Genomic DNA, 18,086 nt, shown 5'->3' on the forward strand with positions numbered 1-18,086 from the left:
TTAAATGTTTTATATACACATGAAATTTTGTTTTGTACAGCTGTCAAGATCTTCCCATTTCTTAAAGTGCAGCAGTGATCAGATGTAAATGTTGTGGGAGAAAAAACATTGTGCAAAAAAACGCATTGATGACGGAGAGTCTATGATATGATTTAGAGCTTTTTCAGCAGTTCATCAGTGTGATGGCGGTGGGGAAGAAGCTGCTGCAGAACCTGCTGGTCCTGCATTGAATGCTGGGAAGCCTCTTCCCAGAGGGCAGCAGGGAGAAAAGTCCATGGTGGGGGGTGAGGGGTCATTGATGATGTCACTGACGTTTTATGAAGGAAATCTGGTCTCGGTGTGTTCTGAGGCCGGGCATACATTGTATGAGGATTTGGCCTTTTTGGGGCCGATTCTCCAATTGTGCAGGAAGTATTTGGATCGGGGCGACTTTCAGCCTCATGGTGCGTCCTGCATCGTGTAGTGTACAGAGGGTAATGAGGGGCGATCAGCCTCTCACGACCACCTCCTGTTCAGGAATGGTAAGGTCGGGAGAAAATCAAATATGTTTCAAATTCATTGGGTCTCGCCAGGTGTTGTTGGGTAAAGTTGTTGGGTTGTTGAATCAGAGCTACACACCGATTTACCAGAACATCTCTTACTGCGCATGTGCAAAAAAGGCGAGTTCCTCCTATTCTTCCAGATCGACGAGTCCAACCAGCGCCACTGAGTCCAAAGTGGTTTTGGACGTGCAGCGGGGAAAGACTAACTGGATGTGCTCTCTTCATCCTCTGACATGGGAGCTGGCTCGGAGCTCGGAGCTCGTCTGCCTGGCAGTGTGTTTCCTGGACGGGGCCGCCTGTGGAGCTGGTTGACAGTTGCCTTTTGTATCTATGCTTCTTTTTCTATGTCTGCTTCTGTCTCCTTGAACCCCAGTGGGCCTCAGCAGATGGCCGCTCACACTGAGCCTGGTTCTGCTGGAGGTTTCTTCCTGTTCAAAGGGAGTTTTTCCTCTCCACTGTCGCTACAAGCATGCTTAGTGTGAGGGATTGCTGAAGAGTCAATGAGTCGATGCAATCAGCTGGTTTTCCTTAGATAGAAAACTTTGAATCAATCTGACTGGATGATCTGGTGAACTGGAAAGTGACCTGAGATGACATGATGGGAATTGGAGCTATAGAAATAAACTGAATAGAATTGAATTGAAAGACTGGAAATATCGTACAGTGTTTTTGCTTTCTCTAAAATGTAAAAAAAAAAAACTTCTTATCACTGAAAAAAAAGAACTGAAAACATTTCCTAGTGAAATATGCGGTAAAGTTACTAAAGGGAAACACGCTTACAGGATGTATGTGATGACTCCAATGGACCAGCAGTCCACTGCTTTGCTGTAGGGTTTCTGAGCCAAAACCTCAGGAGCTGGAAGGTAAAACATGACAACACATGAGCGACGTTCAGGAAAACAACCACCTTCCTGTGAAAAACGATTGGATCGTGGAGGTCAGCGGGAGCCATGTCAGACTAAAGGAAACTGCCAGGGTGGAAAGAGATTATGGGAAAATGTCAGACATATACTAGGAAACAGCAAAGCTGTTCAGATGTCAAGCTCTGAATATTGACAGCTTAACTGCTAAAGCTGCTGACCAGGAGCTAATGCAGCAAAAATTGGTTAATTAGACAACTTGATTAACGCCCAAATGACATCTACATTTGATTGAAAAGTGAAAGATGAAAAGCTGCAATTTTCAAGTCGTTGAAAAGACGGAAACCCAGTTTTTAACATCTATTATTGGACTAAAATGGGACAAAATCAAACCGACGAATTAGCCTCATTTTTAACAACTATTTCTGGACTAAATCAAGATGAGACTGGATGAATGTAGCCTAAAAAGGATCACGTCTGGTGTTCGGGGGGAAAATCTCTGTATATATCATATCTTAGAAATGTATGAAATTTGTCTTTCTCAAAAATAAGAATTTCCTTATTTGGATTATTTTTAGTTCAAATCTCTTGAGGCATATTAGCCCAGATTTCTGTGTTTTTTACGGTTATACAGACTAAAATATACAAAATAAGGATGGGAAAAAAAAAAACGAAATTGGCTAGGCCTGCATGGTGATGCAGTGGGTAGCACTGCTGCCTTGCAGCAAGAAGGTTCCGGATTCAATCCCCGGCCTGGGGTTTTTCTGCATGGAGTTTGCATGTTCTCCCTGAGCATGCATAGGTTCTCTCTGGGGACTCCGGCTTCCTCCCACAGTCACAAACCATTATTGTTATATTAACTGGTTTCTCTAAATTTTCCTTAAGCATGAGTGTTTGCATGGATGTGTTTCTTTGTATGTTTCCAGTTACAGACTGGCAACGTGTCCAGGGTGAACCCCGCCTCTCACCCACAGACTGCCGGAGATAGGCCCCAGTCCCAATGGAGCATGGCAAGGACGGACGGATGGATGGATGGATGGATGGATGGATGGACGGACGGTCGGACGGACGGACGGACGGATGGATGGACGGATGGATGGATGGATAATGGATGGATGGATGGATGGATTGGATGGATGGATGGACAGACGGACGGATGGATAATTGGCTAATAACTTGAATGAAGGCAGTATATACACAAGCTTTACTAAGTAGGGAAACTTTTCAGTAGACTCACCAACATATCCTGGTGTACCGCAAGCTGTAGACATCACTCCATGTTCAAGAGCCTTGGACAGACCAAAGTCACTGACCATGATCTTAGAGTTTTCATCCATGTTATCGTACAGCAGGTTCTCAGGCTGCAGGAAGAGGAAGAGACAAGATCTCTTTAGTGCAACTAAAGACATTTCTTAGACTTTTAGACGTAGATTCATTTGTCATTTTGTTTACACAAGTGTAAAACAAAAAGAAATTTCGTTTAGAACAGCTCTATGGACAATTTCATTTTTTTTAAGTGCAGCCTTGAAAAATACACAAAAAATGTGTAAAAACAGTAACATAAACAAATGACTGTAAATTTACAATTCTAACATTTTCTTTTTTTATATACATATATATAAAATGATCAAATATAATAAATATAATAAAATACACTATAACCCATTTTACAGAACATTCATCAGTGTGATGGCGGTGGGGAAGAAGCTGCTGCAGAACCTGCTGGTCCTGCATTGAATGCTGGGAAGCCGTTCAGGGTGAATGGCAGGGGGCTCAGGACGCAGCCTTGAGGGGAGGAGCTTAGACTGATGACATCAGAGGTGTTCTGTCCGACCCGGACTGACTGAGGTCTGTTGGTGAGGAAGTCTAGCAGCCAATAGCAGAGGGTTGTATTGAAGCCCAGCTGTTCCAGTTTGCCCATCAGATGCTGTGGGATGATGGTGTTGAAAGCTGAACTGAAGTCCAGGAACAGCATCCATCGTGGGTGTTCTTCTCCTCCAGGTGTGCCAGGCTCAGGTGGAGAGCAGCAGAGATGGCGTCCTCAGTGGAGCGGTTCCGTCGGTAGGCGAACTGGAACGGGTGGAATGTTGGCGGCAGACTGGAGACGATGTGTTCTTTAACCAGCCTTTGGAAGCACTTCATCATGATGGGAGTCAGAGCGACAGGCCGCTAATCATTGAGGGAGGCGACCTGAGGCTTCTTTGGGACTGGAATAATGGAGGCAGACTGGAAGCATGCTGGCACCATGGATTGGTCCAGCCAGCTGATCTGACCACTCCTTATACACCTGCCCAGGTATGTTATCAGGCCCTGGGGCCTTCCTTGGGTTGACTCTCCTCAGAGTTTTTCCCACTTCAGCTACGTCCATATTTAGTGCCTCCTCCCCCTGGTGTGGAACAGCTTGTCAGTCGGAGCTATGCTGCCCCCTGCAGGAAATCATGTCGGGTGTGATAATTTCTACTGACTATATGAGCGCGATTTCTGTCGGCTCGGTTGCAAAATCTGATTCGGTGTGTTCTAATCTTTAGAAATACTAATTTGGAGACTAATCAAAATAATATTAACCCTGAATTGATCTAGATAGATTAAAAAATGACAAGTCTATGTCCAACCCTCTGTCATACGTGTCATTATGAAAAGAAATGTTACTTAAAGAGAAAAGACTTTAATCTTTGTTTTTAAAATTCAGATTCAACAATTTGTCATTAAAAAAACGAATCATCCAGCCAAGTAGGTAACCTCCTCAGGATGTAAAGAAAAAAACAAAAAAACAAGCAAATTTCCATTTTCATTTTGTAAAGATTGTTTTTGTGTGCGTTTACCTTTAAATCTCTGTGCACGATGCCGTTTTCATGAAGATAGCCGACAGCCTCCAGCACCTGTTTGATAACTTTGCTTGCATCTTTTTCGGTGTAAACCCCCTTGTCTAAAATGCGATCAAACAGTTCACCGCCAGACACTCTGTTCATTCAAACACAGACGGAGATTTGGAAAAACAGATCAGCTTTTCACCTTTTGCATATATATTCTGTCATTTTATTACTTTCTGCTTAAAGGAGAATTCCGGTTTTTAACACTTTTAGCCCATTTTCTGTAGTGTCCAGGATGAAATCGAATGATCGACACCAAAATGTTGACGATTGGTCCTGTCTCTGCTATTTGGCTCATGCAGAATCCCCCCCTGGCTGCTTCAGAATGGCTTCCATAGTGCATGTCCGATAATGTCCTTAAAACAACCTTAAACGTTCTTTTCTTAAAATATGCTACTCACCGTGTCGTCAGCGCTGTTCAATGACGTTCCAAAAAAAGTTTCGTAAAGAAAAAACGTTCCTGTAGTGTTTTATTTAGCATTTTGTAAATCCCATTGAGTTCTGTTGGAATAGTCAATATCCCTTCGCCACCGGAAACGGAAATGGGGCCTGTTTACACAGTTGTAGTCTTTTCGCAAGGCCCAAGTGTTTCTGCTTCACTCTGTGTACTCCGACGTCGAGGTGCTAACATCTCTGTTAAACACTTTAAAAAACTCTGAAAATGGAATACGAAAGGTGGATTCTTGAGGAGGACATATTGGACTTTGAGTTTGACGGTAGAGGATACCGTCGCCAACTAGTGGTCTGGAGTGTGCAACGCTTCAGATTCGAACGGGAAGCGGAAGTTTATAAGCGGTTGTGATGTATCGGAAAAAATAGTTCTGGGATTTACAAAATGCTAAATAAAACAAGACAGGAACGGTTTTTCTTCACAAAACTTTTTTTGGAACGTCATTGAACAGCGCTGACGACCCGGTGAGTAGCATATTTTAAGAAAAGAACGTTTAAGGTTGTTTTAAGGACATTATCGGACATGCACTATGGAAGCCATTCTGAAGCAGCCAGGGGGGGATTCTGCATGAGCCAAATAGCAGAGACAGGAGCAATTGTCAACATTTTGGTGTCGATCATTCGATTTCATCCTGGACACTACAGAAAATGGGCTAAAAGTGTTAAAAACCGGAATTTTCCTTTAAGTTGTCTTCCTTCATTTGTTTTCCATTGTTAAGATGTTTTCTTTGATTTAGTAATATATATTTTTATTTTTTAGCTTTTTTTAGCATTTATTATTCTGATATCTGTTGACCAATTTTCTGTAAACATGTTTGATACCGTCTTCCTTTACTTCCTTTAAGCCATTTCCATGATATTTCTAATACCGTAAATCCTCTAATATAGGCCGGGGCCTTTGTTTCGCTCAGGTGCATCTTGGTCCAGGCCATTATTGGAAGGAGGCCAGAATTAGAGGCAGGCCTCTATTTCTATTTGATCAAACAAACTACCAGTGGAATGAATAAAAACGAGATTTTGTGTCTCTTTGAACCTATAAAATACTAGGTTCATTTATTGACAAAGTACAGTTACCGTAACGGTATACAAACATCTTCCAGCAGCTGTCATTTTTCTGCACGGCAATACGAAAAAGAAAGAAAAAAAAGACACAGAATGGAATCTTGGCCAAACTAACTTGCGAACCAAAGTTTTGAAAAAAATTAACGGAAACTGTTCTGCCATCACAGCGATTTGAGGCAGGCTAAGTGGAAGTAGGCAGGCAACCAGTATCATATATTTCAAGGGAAAATTCAGAAAAACGAAGGCCAACGAAATTCTGTCATTTTAACCCTGCCTGGTTACCAGAAGACCTACCGCTAATCACATCTGTCTTTCTGATCAGGACGATTGTGTGGCTGGTTATACTCCTGCAGCAGTGTGTCGCAGTGAGCTTGACGCAGACATTTTTGTTTACGCTTGATATCGAAGCGTGGTCTGCGCTACACGCTGTGGGTCTAGATACGGCCGGGGGGATGAGGAAGTGGGGGCGAGTAGTCCGACAACGGAGGGACAGGAGGGCCAAAAAGAGCTAGCTCATCAAACTTCACGAGTTGTTTTCTGCAATTTCGCTCATAAAAATCAAACGAGCCGGCCTCCTGTCTGCGGCACTGTCTGCGCTAATGATGGGACATCCCATGCTAACAGCTTGGATTCGTTAGCAAACACTGCCCCCCTGTGGTACTTGTATGTTACTACCACAACTCTTTGAGGACTGCCCAGGAACATTGTTGGTTGTATACGAGTGCGGCCATTATTTATGTCCGCCGACACCCAGATTGGGCGTTATCAGTGACCCGGCTGCTAATGGAATACAGGCCAATATTAGAGGATTTACGGTAATCTACTTCTTTACTCATACAAAATGTATTATTAATTCAATTCAATTCAATTCAGTTTATTTATATAGCGCCAAATTCACAACACATGTCATCTCAAGGCACTTTACAGTTCAACCAGATCAAATTGATACAAAGTTTTCTATCTAAGGAAAACCAGTTGATTGCATTGACTCATTGACTCAAATACAATCCCCCACACTAAGCATGCTTGTAGCGACAGTGGAGAGGAAAAACTCCCTTTTAACAGGAAGAAACCTCCAGCAGAACCAGGCTCAGTGTGAGCGGCCATCTGCCGAGGCCGACTGGGATTCAAGGAGACAGAAGCAGAGATACAAAAAGCAGCTGTAAAAGGCGGCCCCGTCCAGGAAACACACAGCCAGGCAGACGAGCTCCAAGGCAGCTCCCATGCCAGAGGACGAAGAAAGCACATCCACTCAGTCACGGTCAGAGAAACAGGACCACACTGGAAAACAGGCCGATCTCCAACATCTATAAACAAGGGTGTTGATAGAAGCAGCACAGCTGATGTTTCTTTCCAGGATGACGTCACAGCCAAACTGATTGTTAGGCTGATTATTATCAGTCCTTTCCTTCAAACCTGCTATAGACAGCATCAGCTATTAGGTAGCTTTAAAGTCATAACACAAGCTTAGCTCTAAGCTGTGTTCACTGCAAAAACAATCTAAAAATAAGTCAACATTTCTTAGATTAGGTGTATTTACTCTTCCTTTGAGTAGGTAAATTAGATGATTTGCCAGTGGAATGAGTATTTTTACTCTTAAAATAAGATAATCAGATAAAATGCACTTGAAATAAGACAATGCAATTGTCTTTTCTTATTTTAAAAGTAAATTGTCTTGTTCCATTGGTAAAGTGTCTCTTTAACCTCCTCAATTCAAGAACAAATGCACTTATGTTAAGCAAAAAAGACTTATTTATTTTCTAGTTTTTGCAGTGTAACAGCATAGCTATAGTGCGATGGGTGCATCAGTCGACTTACAGCTGCATGACCAGGTAGTAATGTGTCCGGCTTTCATAGAAGTCCTCCAACCGTACAACATTCTCATGCTTTATCCTGAAAAAGTCAGAGAGATTCATCCTTTATTTTCCCATTATATATACATATATATATATATATATATCATTTATTTTAGCAGAACAGTAGAAACTAAAATCTGATGTAAAAATGTGATGGATTGCACCTCCTCAGTACGTTGATTTCATTTTCCAGATTGCTGTTGGCGAGGTGCTTCTTCTTCAGGCATTTCAGGGCATAAAGCTGACCGCTCTTCTTTTCTCTCACCATGTAAACCTCGGAGAATGACCCCCTGCACAAAAACAGCACAGAGAAGCCATATAAAGAGCATCTTTGTGAGTGTATTATGTCATAGTATTATGTAGTATGCAATTCAATTCAGTTTATTTCTAAATCGTCACTTCACAACCCCTTCTTTTTTACCATTGAGCCAATGTGACGAGTAGATTTCTCTCTGTGAGATCAATAAAGTCAATTTATTAATCAATCAATGTCATCTCAGTAATCTTTATAGAGACAATATAACCAAATCACCCAGTCAGAATGATTCAAAGTATTCTATCTAAAGCCAGGCGTAAACTGTGCAATTTTCTGGGTGATTTTCCAGTCGTGCAAGAATTTTATCGATCGGGCTGACTTTCAGCCTGATCTAGTGTGGTGTAATGTACAGGGGGTTACAAGGGGCGATCAGCCTCTCACGACCACCTCCCGTTTAGGAATGGTGAGGTCGGGAGTAGATCAAACATGTTTGATTTTCTCCTGACCATCGTGGGCAAATCGCTCAGCACACAACCAAGGATTTTTCTTTTCCTTCTTCCTCTTAGAGGAAAATCCAGAAGCATGGCAGGATGTGCCATGAGTGAAATGGAGTTCTTTCTGTAAAATCGGCAGACCGTAGTAGCCACGTTTGCTCAGCCATGTCTTTGTCCCGTCCCTGTGAAGGTCGGCCCGATAAAAAATATTCTCGCACGACTGGAAAATCACCCCGAAAATCACACAGTGTATGCCCGGCTTTAGGTAAATAAAGAACATTGATTTAAATCATGATAGCACCAATTAAAGGGGGAAAAATCCCATTGTTTAAGCATGCATTAGCTGTTATTGTTCACACAGCAGAGCACCACACCCAGGCCTGATAACTGCCACTCTGGTAGGTTAAAAGCTGCTTAATGTATGTAGATAAATAGAAGCTTTCCACAAAAGCTCAACATTTAATTTCTAGACAAAATTCAAAAACAAACAAAATCAATGACACAAAAAACTTGGATCATAGGATGGAAAACTGCAGAGTCCTGGCTGCACCTTTAAATGGAGCAACGATAGAACAGTGACAGACCTAAAGGCTGCAAGCCTTCATTTCATTCAGATTATCTTTGAATGAAGGACAAATGCTTTGGATGACATGAGACATCTGGATGTGACCAAAAACATAAATTCAACATCTGTGTGAGAGAGCCTTTATTTAAAAAAAAAGAAAAGGTTGTGCTCCTGCTGAGTGGGCCTTTAAAGATTACAGAAATATAATAATTATCTACAAGGTCCTTCTCTTTGGATCTTTTAACACTAGAAATCCCACCAGCCGTCATTTTGATGGTTGTGAGATTTTAAAGGGAAAGACATATATTTAAAATTAATCTTATGTTGCTCATGTTAACTGACTATATCTGTTTCTATATTTCCTTCTTTTTCACGTAGTTTCTAACTAAAATTAAAACGTAAAAATTAAAAATGGTTAATTCTACCTCGTCGTCTAATCGAGCCATTTTGATGGCTCTATTAGTTGGATTGTAAATTCTTCCTGCGGATGATTGATGTTCGGTACCGTTGCCTAGCAACCAACATTCTACCTAGAACTCTTTGGCTAATATTGAAAAATGGCTTTTAGAAGAAACCCAACAGTGAAACAGGCTTTAGAAATGCTTCAAAATATTGATGATAGCGATTCGGGTGCAGAAGGAGAGACCGATAAGGAGGACTGGGTAGGAAGAGGCTCAGATTCTGACAGCGAGTCCGAGGATGATCACCCATCCCCGGGAAAACGCAGACGTATCAGACAATAGTGAAAGTTTGTTGAAGCACTGCCCACACCTCAGCCGGTCCACATCCACCCAAAAGCCAAGCCAGAGCCCGTAGTCTACTATAACCTCACACAGGTCAGGGTGGATGTGTTGGATCAGATGACGGACATCCCAAGTTCCACAAACTCATTTCAGGGAGATGCTTATCACCACCACCACTAACTATTATATATTAAGTCAAAAATATCTAAAATTCCTAAATTATAAATGTATATTGACCTCATAAGAAATGGATTTTTTATTGAACCTAATTAAAAAGAAATGTCCCTTTATGCAGCTATATTAATATATTTGAATCTCTTGCCCTGTTTTTTATTTCATGCTTTTCTGGGCCCCCATGAAAACACGCTGGCCCCCTCCTGGCCCCCTGGTACATTTGGTCTAGATCCGCCACTGTTCCTCCCCTTCACTAGACCTGGATATACTTTATTATATTCTGCTGTAAAATTAGTCCTATATTTTGTTCTTTTACTGGAGGATTGAACCTCTGCCGTTTCCCAGGATGCACTGCTTTGAGTGGTAACTAGGTGACTGTCAGAGAGGAACCAGAGAAACTAATCAGACTGATCCAATCAGCTCTCTGATCAACCAGTCGCCTGGAACGCTGGTTGATCAGAGCATCACTTTGGACAGATGCTGCACAGGATTCACCAGCAACTTCCTCCTCACACCCCGCTCTCTATTGCTGTCTGTGCAATCTCAGTAGTTCTAATCTGCACATGATGCATGCATTATTGTACTGCCGCTCGCTCTCACTCGCATTAAAAAACTCCACCTCCCATAGTCTAAAATCCAGGATAATTTATCGACTCGCGGGCATCCGTGAAAAACTATCGATATCAGGGAGACTCCCAGAACTTCCAGGATGCTTGGGATGTCTGAGACGATTAGAAAGGATTCTGTAAAAGCTCAGACCTGAAGGCGGCCTGTGGCTGTAATTTATGATCTCCTGGAAATATCAGCTATAAACGCGTTGGTTTTGTTCAGGAGCTGTTTGAATGTATTTTTTTTTCACGCAGAGATTTTATGCTTGAACTGCTTAAACAGTTGCAGGTTTCCAGCCCCTCCGCCGCAGTAAAGCAGCGTTGGAGAGGCACAGAAAGCAGCGGCAGGAGCTGCAGCACTGCACAAATAAAGGCTCATATTGTGTTTGTCATAAATGTGAAAAGGTGGTCTGTGGGGAAACCATCAATTTATGTAAATAAAATTGTAATTTCAAACTTTTACCCTGTGTAGTAAAACAGTTTTACTCTACGGATTTATTTTTAACACATATTTAGAACACAAATAATAATAGCAAACAATACAGCCTTTGACAAATATATTTTAGATTTGTTTTAAGGTTTACATTTCCACAATGGGTTTCTACCGCAACTAGAACCATCTCAGGTGATGACATCAGCACTACTCATGCGTTTCATTGGGAAAAATGTCAGCCGGCCGGTGGGAGTTCTAGTAGGATCAGAATTCTGGGAGTCCAAGTGTTAAAAATCTGCACACAAGTAGTCTTAAAATGAAGCACAACGGAAGCTGAAAGGATGTAATGTAGATTGAGTCACATTTGCATAAACAGCCGACTGATTGTGAACACCTCACTTCACATTCAGCAAGCAGTCAGGCTACTAATCCTCTAATGAAGTCGTGCTAAGATGTTCCAGTTCAGTTCCTCTGACGTCAGCTTTCAGACACGCGCTTACAGCGCACATTTACCGCCAGGTGAGAAATGTGCATTAGAGCAGCTTTCTACAGCGGGACTGAGCTCATCGCTAAGTCTGTCAACTGTGTGCTGCAGGTGACTGTCATGGCGAACTAAGCAGCGTGGGTTCTCTATACAGGATAATGATGTATAAATAACAAGACAAGGCAGCTGTTTACAGTGGACTGGATTATCTGTCACACTGCAAGAAGGCCTCCTGCTCCATTTCTACTTTTGAGACATGCTGTGTGTTCTTGTGTCTTCCACCTTGATGGGCAGATGATTAAAGCAAAAAAATATAGATATATATAAATATATATATACGCCTGTGTGTATTTCAAGCCATGCCAGAGGGGTGTGGGGGAATGGGATCAGAGAGTGCATGAATGATTGAAGACTAAATTTGACTTTTGAAAATCCAATACCAAAAACAGTGCATCTATGCATCTATATCTACCATTTGCTTTCAATTCTATTCTATTCAGTTTATTTCTATAGCTCCAATTCACATCATGTCATCTCAGGTCACTTTCCAGTTCACCAGATCATCCAGTCAGATTGGTTCAAAGTTTTCTATCTAAGGAAAAGCAGCTGATTGCATCGACTCATTGACTCTTCAGCAATCCCTCACACTAAGCATGCTTGTAGCGACAGTGGAGAGGAAAAACTCCCTTTGAACAGGAAGAAACCTCCAGCAGAACCAGGCTCAGTGTGAGCGGCCATCTGCTGAGGCCCACTGGGGTTCAAGGAGACAGAAGCAGAGACACAAAGAGCGGCTGTAAAAGGCGGCCCCGTCCAGTTTACTTGCATGTACCACATTTCTTTTGATATCCAGTTTTGCTGCTAAACCTTTTGTTTCGGCGAGGAAAGCACACACCCTTATTTTAACTCGCATGCACGGTCAGTTATTGACCCTGGTACATCAGCTGTTGCCGTAGCTCCCGGCAAACGGGTAGTGTGCTGTAGTCTAGCTGGATGACCAGGGTCTAAAGTCTGGTTTATGCTCAGAAACCAGGTAGTCTGCATGTGTGTCGCAGTTATACTTTAATCCCTGCCTCCTGTATTGCTGGTGTTGTTCCTGGCCAGACTGTTAGGGAGTTGGTCTCCAGAGAAGTTTAAGCCACTGCCTTGGGGGAGCATCTTCCATTCCCCATAACCTGACATCAGGATGTTCTTAAAGTGTGGGACAATGTTTCTTGCAGGAGTCGGGGTGGCTTCATGCATATGGAGGTAGATTGGTCTCAATTTTCACAAATACACATATGTGATTCATAAATGCACAGGACAAGATCCACACATACAAAGGACATGATTTTCTGAATGGTTGCAGACCATCCCATGTTTTAAAAGAATGCATTTCTGTATCGAGGCACATCGGGGCAGTCTGAAACATCCACACACAAATGCAGGGAAGTTTAAAGACCATTAATACGTTGTGATTTTATTTATATGTTAGTGTTTATGGACCAGAAATGCTTTGGTGAATCTTGTTCTGTGCATCTGTGGATCTTGTTCTTTGTGTTTGTGGATTGTGTTGTGCTTGTGCGCATTTATGAATCACATATGTGTATTTGTGAAAATTAAAGGAATAGTACACCCAAAACATGATTAGCCTTCATTTTCTACTCACCAGCTTCCGTAGCGTCGTGAGCGCGCATGTGCGCGCTTTCAGGAAATCCTATACACTACTGTTTATGCTCTAAAAACATTCTAAATGACTTCGTTTCGAGTAAATTCTGGACGCTACCCACTCAGGACACTTGGAATACATTGGACGAGCAGTATGGAGGAATATTGACACGTTTTTTGTGGACTTTTATGGACCTTTCTGTCTCGGGCGCCATAGACCTCCATTATTTGAATGTCAGCAGACAGCAAGAAGCCTCCCAGATCTCCAGATGCATTTGAGATATCAAAAAAGTACTCCAGAGTGTTGTTCAGCATGGGGGTGAGTAGAAAATGAAGGCTAATCATGTTTTGGGTGTACCATTCCTTTAAGGGGATCTATGTCTATACATGCCCCACCCCTCCCCTATGTTCAGCTCCATCTTGCATCTCAATTTTAAAACGCTACACAGATCTGATTGTTCCTGATGTTCCTAACAGAGCACTTCGCTCTCAATCTGCAGGTTTACTAGTGGTTCCTAGAATTTCTAAAAGTAGAATGGGAGGCAGATCTTTTAGTTCTCAGGCTCCTCTCCTGTGGAACCAACTACCAGTTTTAGTCCGTGAGGCAGACACCCTGTCTACTTTTAAGGCTAGGCTTAAAACTTTCCTTTTTGATAAAGCTTCTAGTTAGAGTGGCTCAGGTTATCCTGAGCTACAGTTAGCACAGAAAGTATTCAGACCCCTTTGGATTTTTCACGCTTTGTTTCATTGCAGCCATTTACTGAAATCAAAAGAGTTAATTTAATCAGATTTTATATCTGACCTGGCAGCCATGGGGGTTGATCTCAACCCCCATCGCTATGCAGGGGAAGGCTTCTTTGTTTGGTCGGTTTAATATTTTCAATCACTGTGCAAGGTTTTCCTAGTTTGGACAAGAAATTATTGTTTCTACCGTATTTTCACGACCATAAGGCGCATCGTACTAAAAGGCGCACTCTCAGTTATGTGTGCCATTTCTGTATTTAACACACACATAAGGCGCACCGGACTATAGGGCGCATTTTTTATATACAGGTACATGTCCTCTACTACCTTTAAATAGCTCTACTGCGTATTTTAAAAATACAGCGGGGGCAAAACTGAGTATGACTGTGCTTTATTCATGTATTTATTACAAAGTATTAATCAAACCTGCGAGCTGGCCGTGAGACAGACACATCGCAGATGACACAGCGCTGTGATCACTCCTAAATTAACTTAAAATCCTGAAACCTGCCGACGGAATATGTTCGCTTTTATTACCGGTATCCTGGTGCCTGCACTGTAAATTATTTAGATGAAAAACACCTGCCAGCCGCCGCGGTGAGGCTGCTGTTGAAGGGATTTCTCCTGTCGGCGCACCGCTGGTATGTGGGGGTCTGAGCGCCTCCGACAGAAATAGATAATCTGGATGAACTGACTGCAATTATTAAGTTTTCAGGTGGCCTTTCTCACTTAAAAACATATTAAAACTACTTTATTCCCACTGATCACAGCAAATATAGCTGCAAGATTTAGATTATTTAGATGAAAAAACACCTGCCAGCCGCCGCGGTGAAGAGGAGGAGACCCGCCCAGAGGCTGCTGTTGAATTAAGTTTTTAGGTAGAAAAATACAGCGGGAGCAAAACTGAGTATGATTGTGCTTTATTCATGTATTTATTACAAAGTATTAATCAAACCCATCAAAGTCATCATCCTCTGTTTCTGAATTAAACAGCTGCGCTAAATCAGACATGCCAATTTCCCCTTCTGAGCTGTCAGTCACTTTCCGTGCAGCGCGGCTCCTCAGAAATAATGCCAGCTTTTGCGAAAGCTTGAACAACAGAGCCAGCAGACACGTTAGTCCAAGCATCAACAATCCATCCGCTAACGGTGGCGTAATCTGCCCGGCGCTGCCTTCCACTTATCCTGAAACTGTGGTCTCCGTCTGTCATCCATCGCTCCCACGCCGCTCGCAGCCTTACTGTGAACGGCCGCTTCACACCGATGTCGAGCGGTTGAAGCTCCTTTGTCAGACCTCCCGGGATAACGGCGATCACAGCGTTCATTTGATTCACCTTTTTTTCCACATCGGCTGTGAGATGGGCACGCAGCGATGGTGATGCGTGGAAAAAACCACCTGGTCTCCTCACATACACCTGCCTTTCATCATCTCCTCATCCATCCAGCCCGTTTCATTTGCGTTAATATCATATGTCATCAGAGCGCTGTGTCTGTCTCGCTGTCAGCTCCCAGATCAGCTTCTCTGATTGGTTGATGCGGCGCGTCCAGCAGCAAAACTTCAATTTTTCCATCTCGAGCAGCAGCAGCGCGTTGGCGGTGCGTCAGATGCTTAAACGCTCCCGACGTGCTGCACCTGCAGCTCAAAACGCGCTGCAGGACCTTTTGCTGCACCTATACGCGCGTCAACCATTGACTTTGCATGTAAACTCGCTGCTTCTGCTGCACCTGCTGGGTCCGGTTCACACCGATGTCGAGCGGTTGAACAGCGAGCACAGCGTTAATTTGTTTCCCCATGTTTTTCACATCAGCTGTGAGATGGGCACACATGGAGTTACATATTAACAGCGATGGTGATGAGTGAAAAAAAAACACCTGGTCTCCTTACATTCAGCCACTCTTTCATCATCTCCTCAATGAGGTGGTCTCAAAAGTCGCAGTTACAACACACATAAGGCGCACCGCACCAAAGGGCGCACCGCACATTTTGAGGGGAAAAAAGACGTTTAAGTGCGCCTTATAGTCGTGAAAATACGGTAATCTAATCTGCTGAGTACTTACGATCCCATTTTTCCTTTGAAATCAAACACATCCTTGATGTTGTTGACATTTTTCTTCCAGCTGCAGATGATCGCTTTTCGCCCCATCTTGGCTCTGACGTTGCCGTAGACTCCTGTAACCAAAAATATTCTTAAAAAACATCTAGAAAACCTTCTGTTAAATGTTAGGATATCAAAAATACCTTTTTCTACTGACAATGTGACCATTAACACAGTCAGCAACTAATATAAACACTGAAATTTTGCATTTAATTATATTTGTTTTGAAAGTTGGAGCTAAAAATCCATCTATTTATTAAGATCTGAGGACAGAGGAGGACAAATGGAACATATTACAAAATGTCTTTTGTAGAGATTTTAGACAAATAAAACAGTTATTCTAAAATGTAAAAGCAGTGTAGCTTAATATGGCTAACTGACCGAGCTAAAAGAGGCTGACCTGTTATCTACTTTTCAGTTCTGTTATCGATCAGTTAAACTTCATCGGCCATTAGACACGCTAACGCTACACATGCCCCCGACTCGGCACACGGACGCTGCGTGATGTTATGATCGCTGTCTGGGCAACCACAGTGTTTTACATCATGTGGCATCTTTCAGCCAATCACGTAGGGTAACGTCACTGGCATGAAGCAGGACCCCAGCAGACCTGGTACCTACGGCTGCTCAGTTATCAGAGGAAAAAGGGAAATGGCGCCAAACAGTGGTGGATATTGGAAGTTCAGTTTAATATAATCCAAGTATGTGAATAGTTCCGTCTGAAATGAATGAAAACTGTGGTTTTAAATGGTTATGATATGTGGCGGGTAATGTTTACTTTATTGAAAGGTTTTATCTGTCCCTATGTAAATGGGTTTGACTGACATTTAGACTCAGATTCCAACATCTCTGCAGTGTGAGGACTATAAATCTGATATCTGAGACGACGGTACTGCTGCTGAAACTCCTCAGAAATGTTATTAGTACCCAGATCGGTCATGAGAAGTGCAGTATCTTGTGTGTGAACTATCACGGTTGCTAGGTGACAGAGCATATTGTAGGTGAAAGCCGGAGAAGGCTTTTTGAATCCACAACCAAAACTCTTCCTAACTCCTTATTTTCACAGCCCTCCAAGGACCCAGTCCAGGTAGACCGCGTCCTTGGAGGATGCAGCCTCTGGACTCGAACAGAACGCTGATGTTCCCCACATTAAGAGGACAAACCAAGGCAGAGGGACGTCCCAGTTTCCCTGCAGGAGCAGCCATAGCCTGTCACTTAAAACACCCGGTCCTCACTTCATCTGCAATAAGTTATTTCCAAAACCAACACTACTTTTGGTCCTGCTTCTTTAAGCACGACCAGAAGCACTATACTTAAACTGGATAAACTCATTCCAGTTTCATCCACAATAAGATCATCTTTGTTCACAGAAACAGTCATGTTGGGGTTGCCTGTTGTCTTTTCATTTGTATTTTAAGTACGTATTACTAACGTATTGTACTCATTTTAGCCCTTCTTCCCTTTTCCTAAGTGGTTACTCCACTCGTCAGGCCGCCATTGTAAATAAAAACTTGTTCTTAATGACCTCCCTGTAAAAATAAAGGTATGATAACCTGCTACCACAATCCCACCTCACCCAGACAGCAGACAATAGATGATTTTTTTTAAAAAGTCAAGCACTGGAAATCTTTAATATATCTAAGGTTGAAGATTTCAGGCCAGTTTTCAGTGGAATTATTGAAACCGTTTTAGAAGTCACCTACTTCCTGTTTATATAAGCGGCTTCAATCAGGTCAGCTCCTTTAAGTAAAGCTCATCTGTACCTTTTAGTTAGACCACATTCAGAAAGGGACAGGATTAGAGAGATAAATGGCTGGAGAACTAATCCTTCCATTCATTCCTGCAGCAGATTAACACCTAATGACCCCACACTTCTGCAATTTGTTCCTCCATAGGGTGCAAATTTACACCTCAAAATTTAAAATAATATCTTAAAATGATGCTGACCTTTAGTTCATGTTTAAAGTACATGTTATAACTGGAATTTTGTTAAAATATAGAAATATTTCCACAGTCTCCATATTGAAAAAGTGAAACATTTATTTTTTTCTTTTTTAAATCTACTTAATTTTATCTGGTTATTTAATTATTAATTAATTGTTTCATTTTAGCAGGGAAGGACATTAAACTAATGATTTTATAGGTTAGTTAGGGTTAATTAAGTAGATTCCAATTGTTTTGTGATGTATGTAAATATGCTTAAAAA

General features: G+C 42.2%; 1 protein-coding gene across 2 annotated transcripts in view; it reads right to left on the minus strand.

Moving 5' to 3' along the window:
• Window positions 1-18,086, minus strand: part of LOC119772597 (calcium/calmodulin-dependent protein kinase type 1D-like) — a 39,108-nt gene that overhangs the window by 20,744 nt on the left and 278 nt on the right. For both annotated transcript variants that reach the window (XM_038269057.1, XM_038269056.1), the window contains exons 2-7: window positions 15,843-15,954; window positions 7,805-7,930; window positions 7,603-7,677; window positions 4,225-4,363; window positions 2,640-2,763; window positions 1,323-1,398 (exon numbers count right to left, since the gene is read on the minus strand). In XM_038269057.1, the coding sequence (XP_038124985.1) occupies window positions 1,323-1,398; window positions 2,640-2,763; window positions 4,225-4,363; window positions 7,603-7,677; window positions 7,805-7,930; window positions 15,843-15,928 (626 nt within the window). In that variant the 5' untranslated portion in view covers window positions 15,929-15,954. The remainder of the gene's footprint in view (window positions 1-1,322; window positions 1,399-2,639; window positions 2,764-4,224; window positions 4,364-7,602; window positions 7,678-7,804; window positions 7,931-15,842; window positions 15,955-18,086) is intronic.

Source organism: Cyprinodon tularosa, unplaced genomic scaffold, assembly GCF_016077235.1.
Source record: "Cyprinodon tularosa strain WSP-4 unplaced genomic scaffold, ASM1607723v1 ctg719, whole genome shotgun sequence".
In the NCBI taxonomy this organism is placed as follows: domain Eukaryota; kingdom Metazoa; phylum Chordata; class Actinopteri; order Cyprinodontiformes; family Cyprinodontidae; genus Cyprinodon; species Cyprinodon tularosa.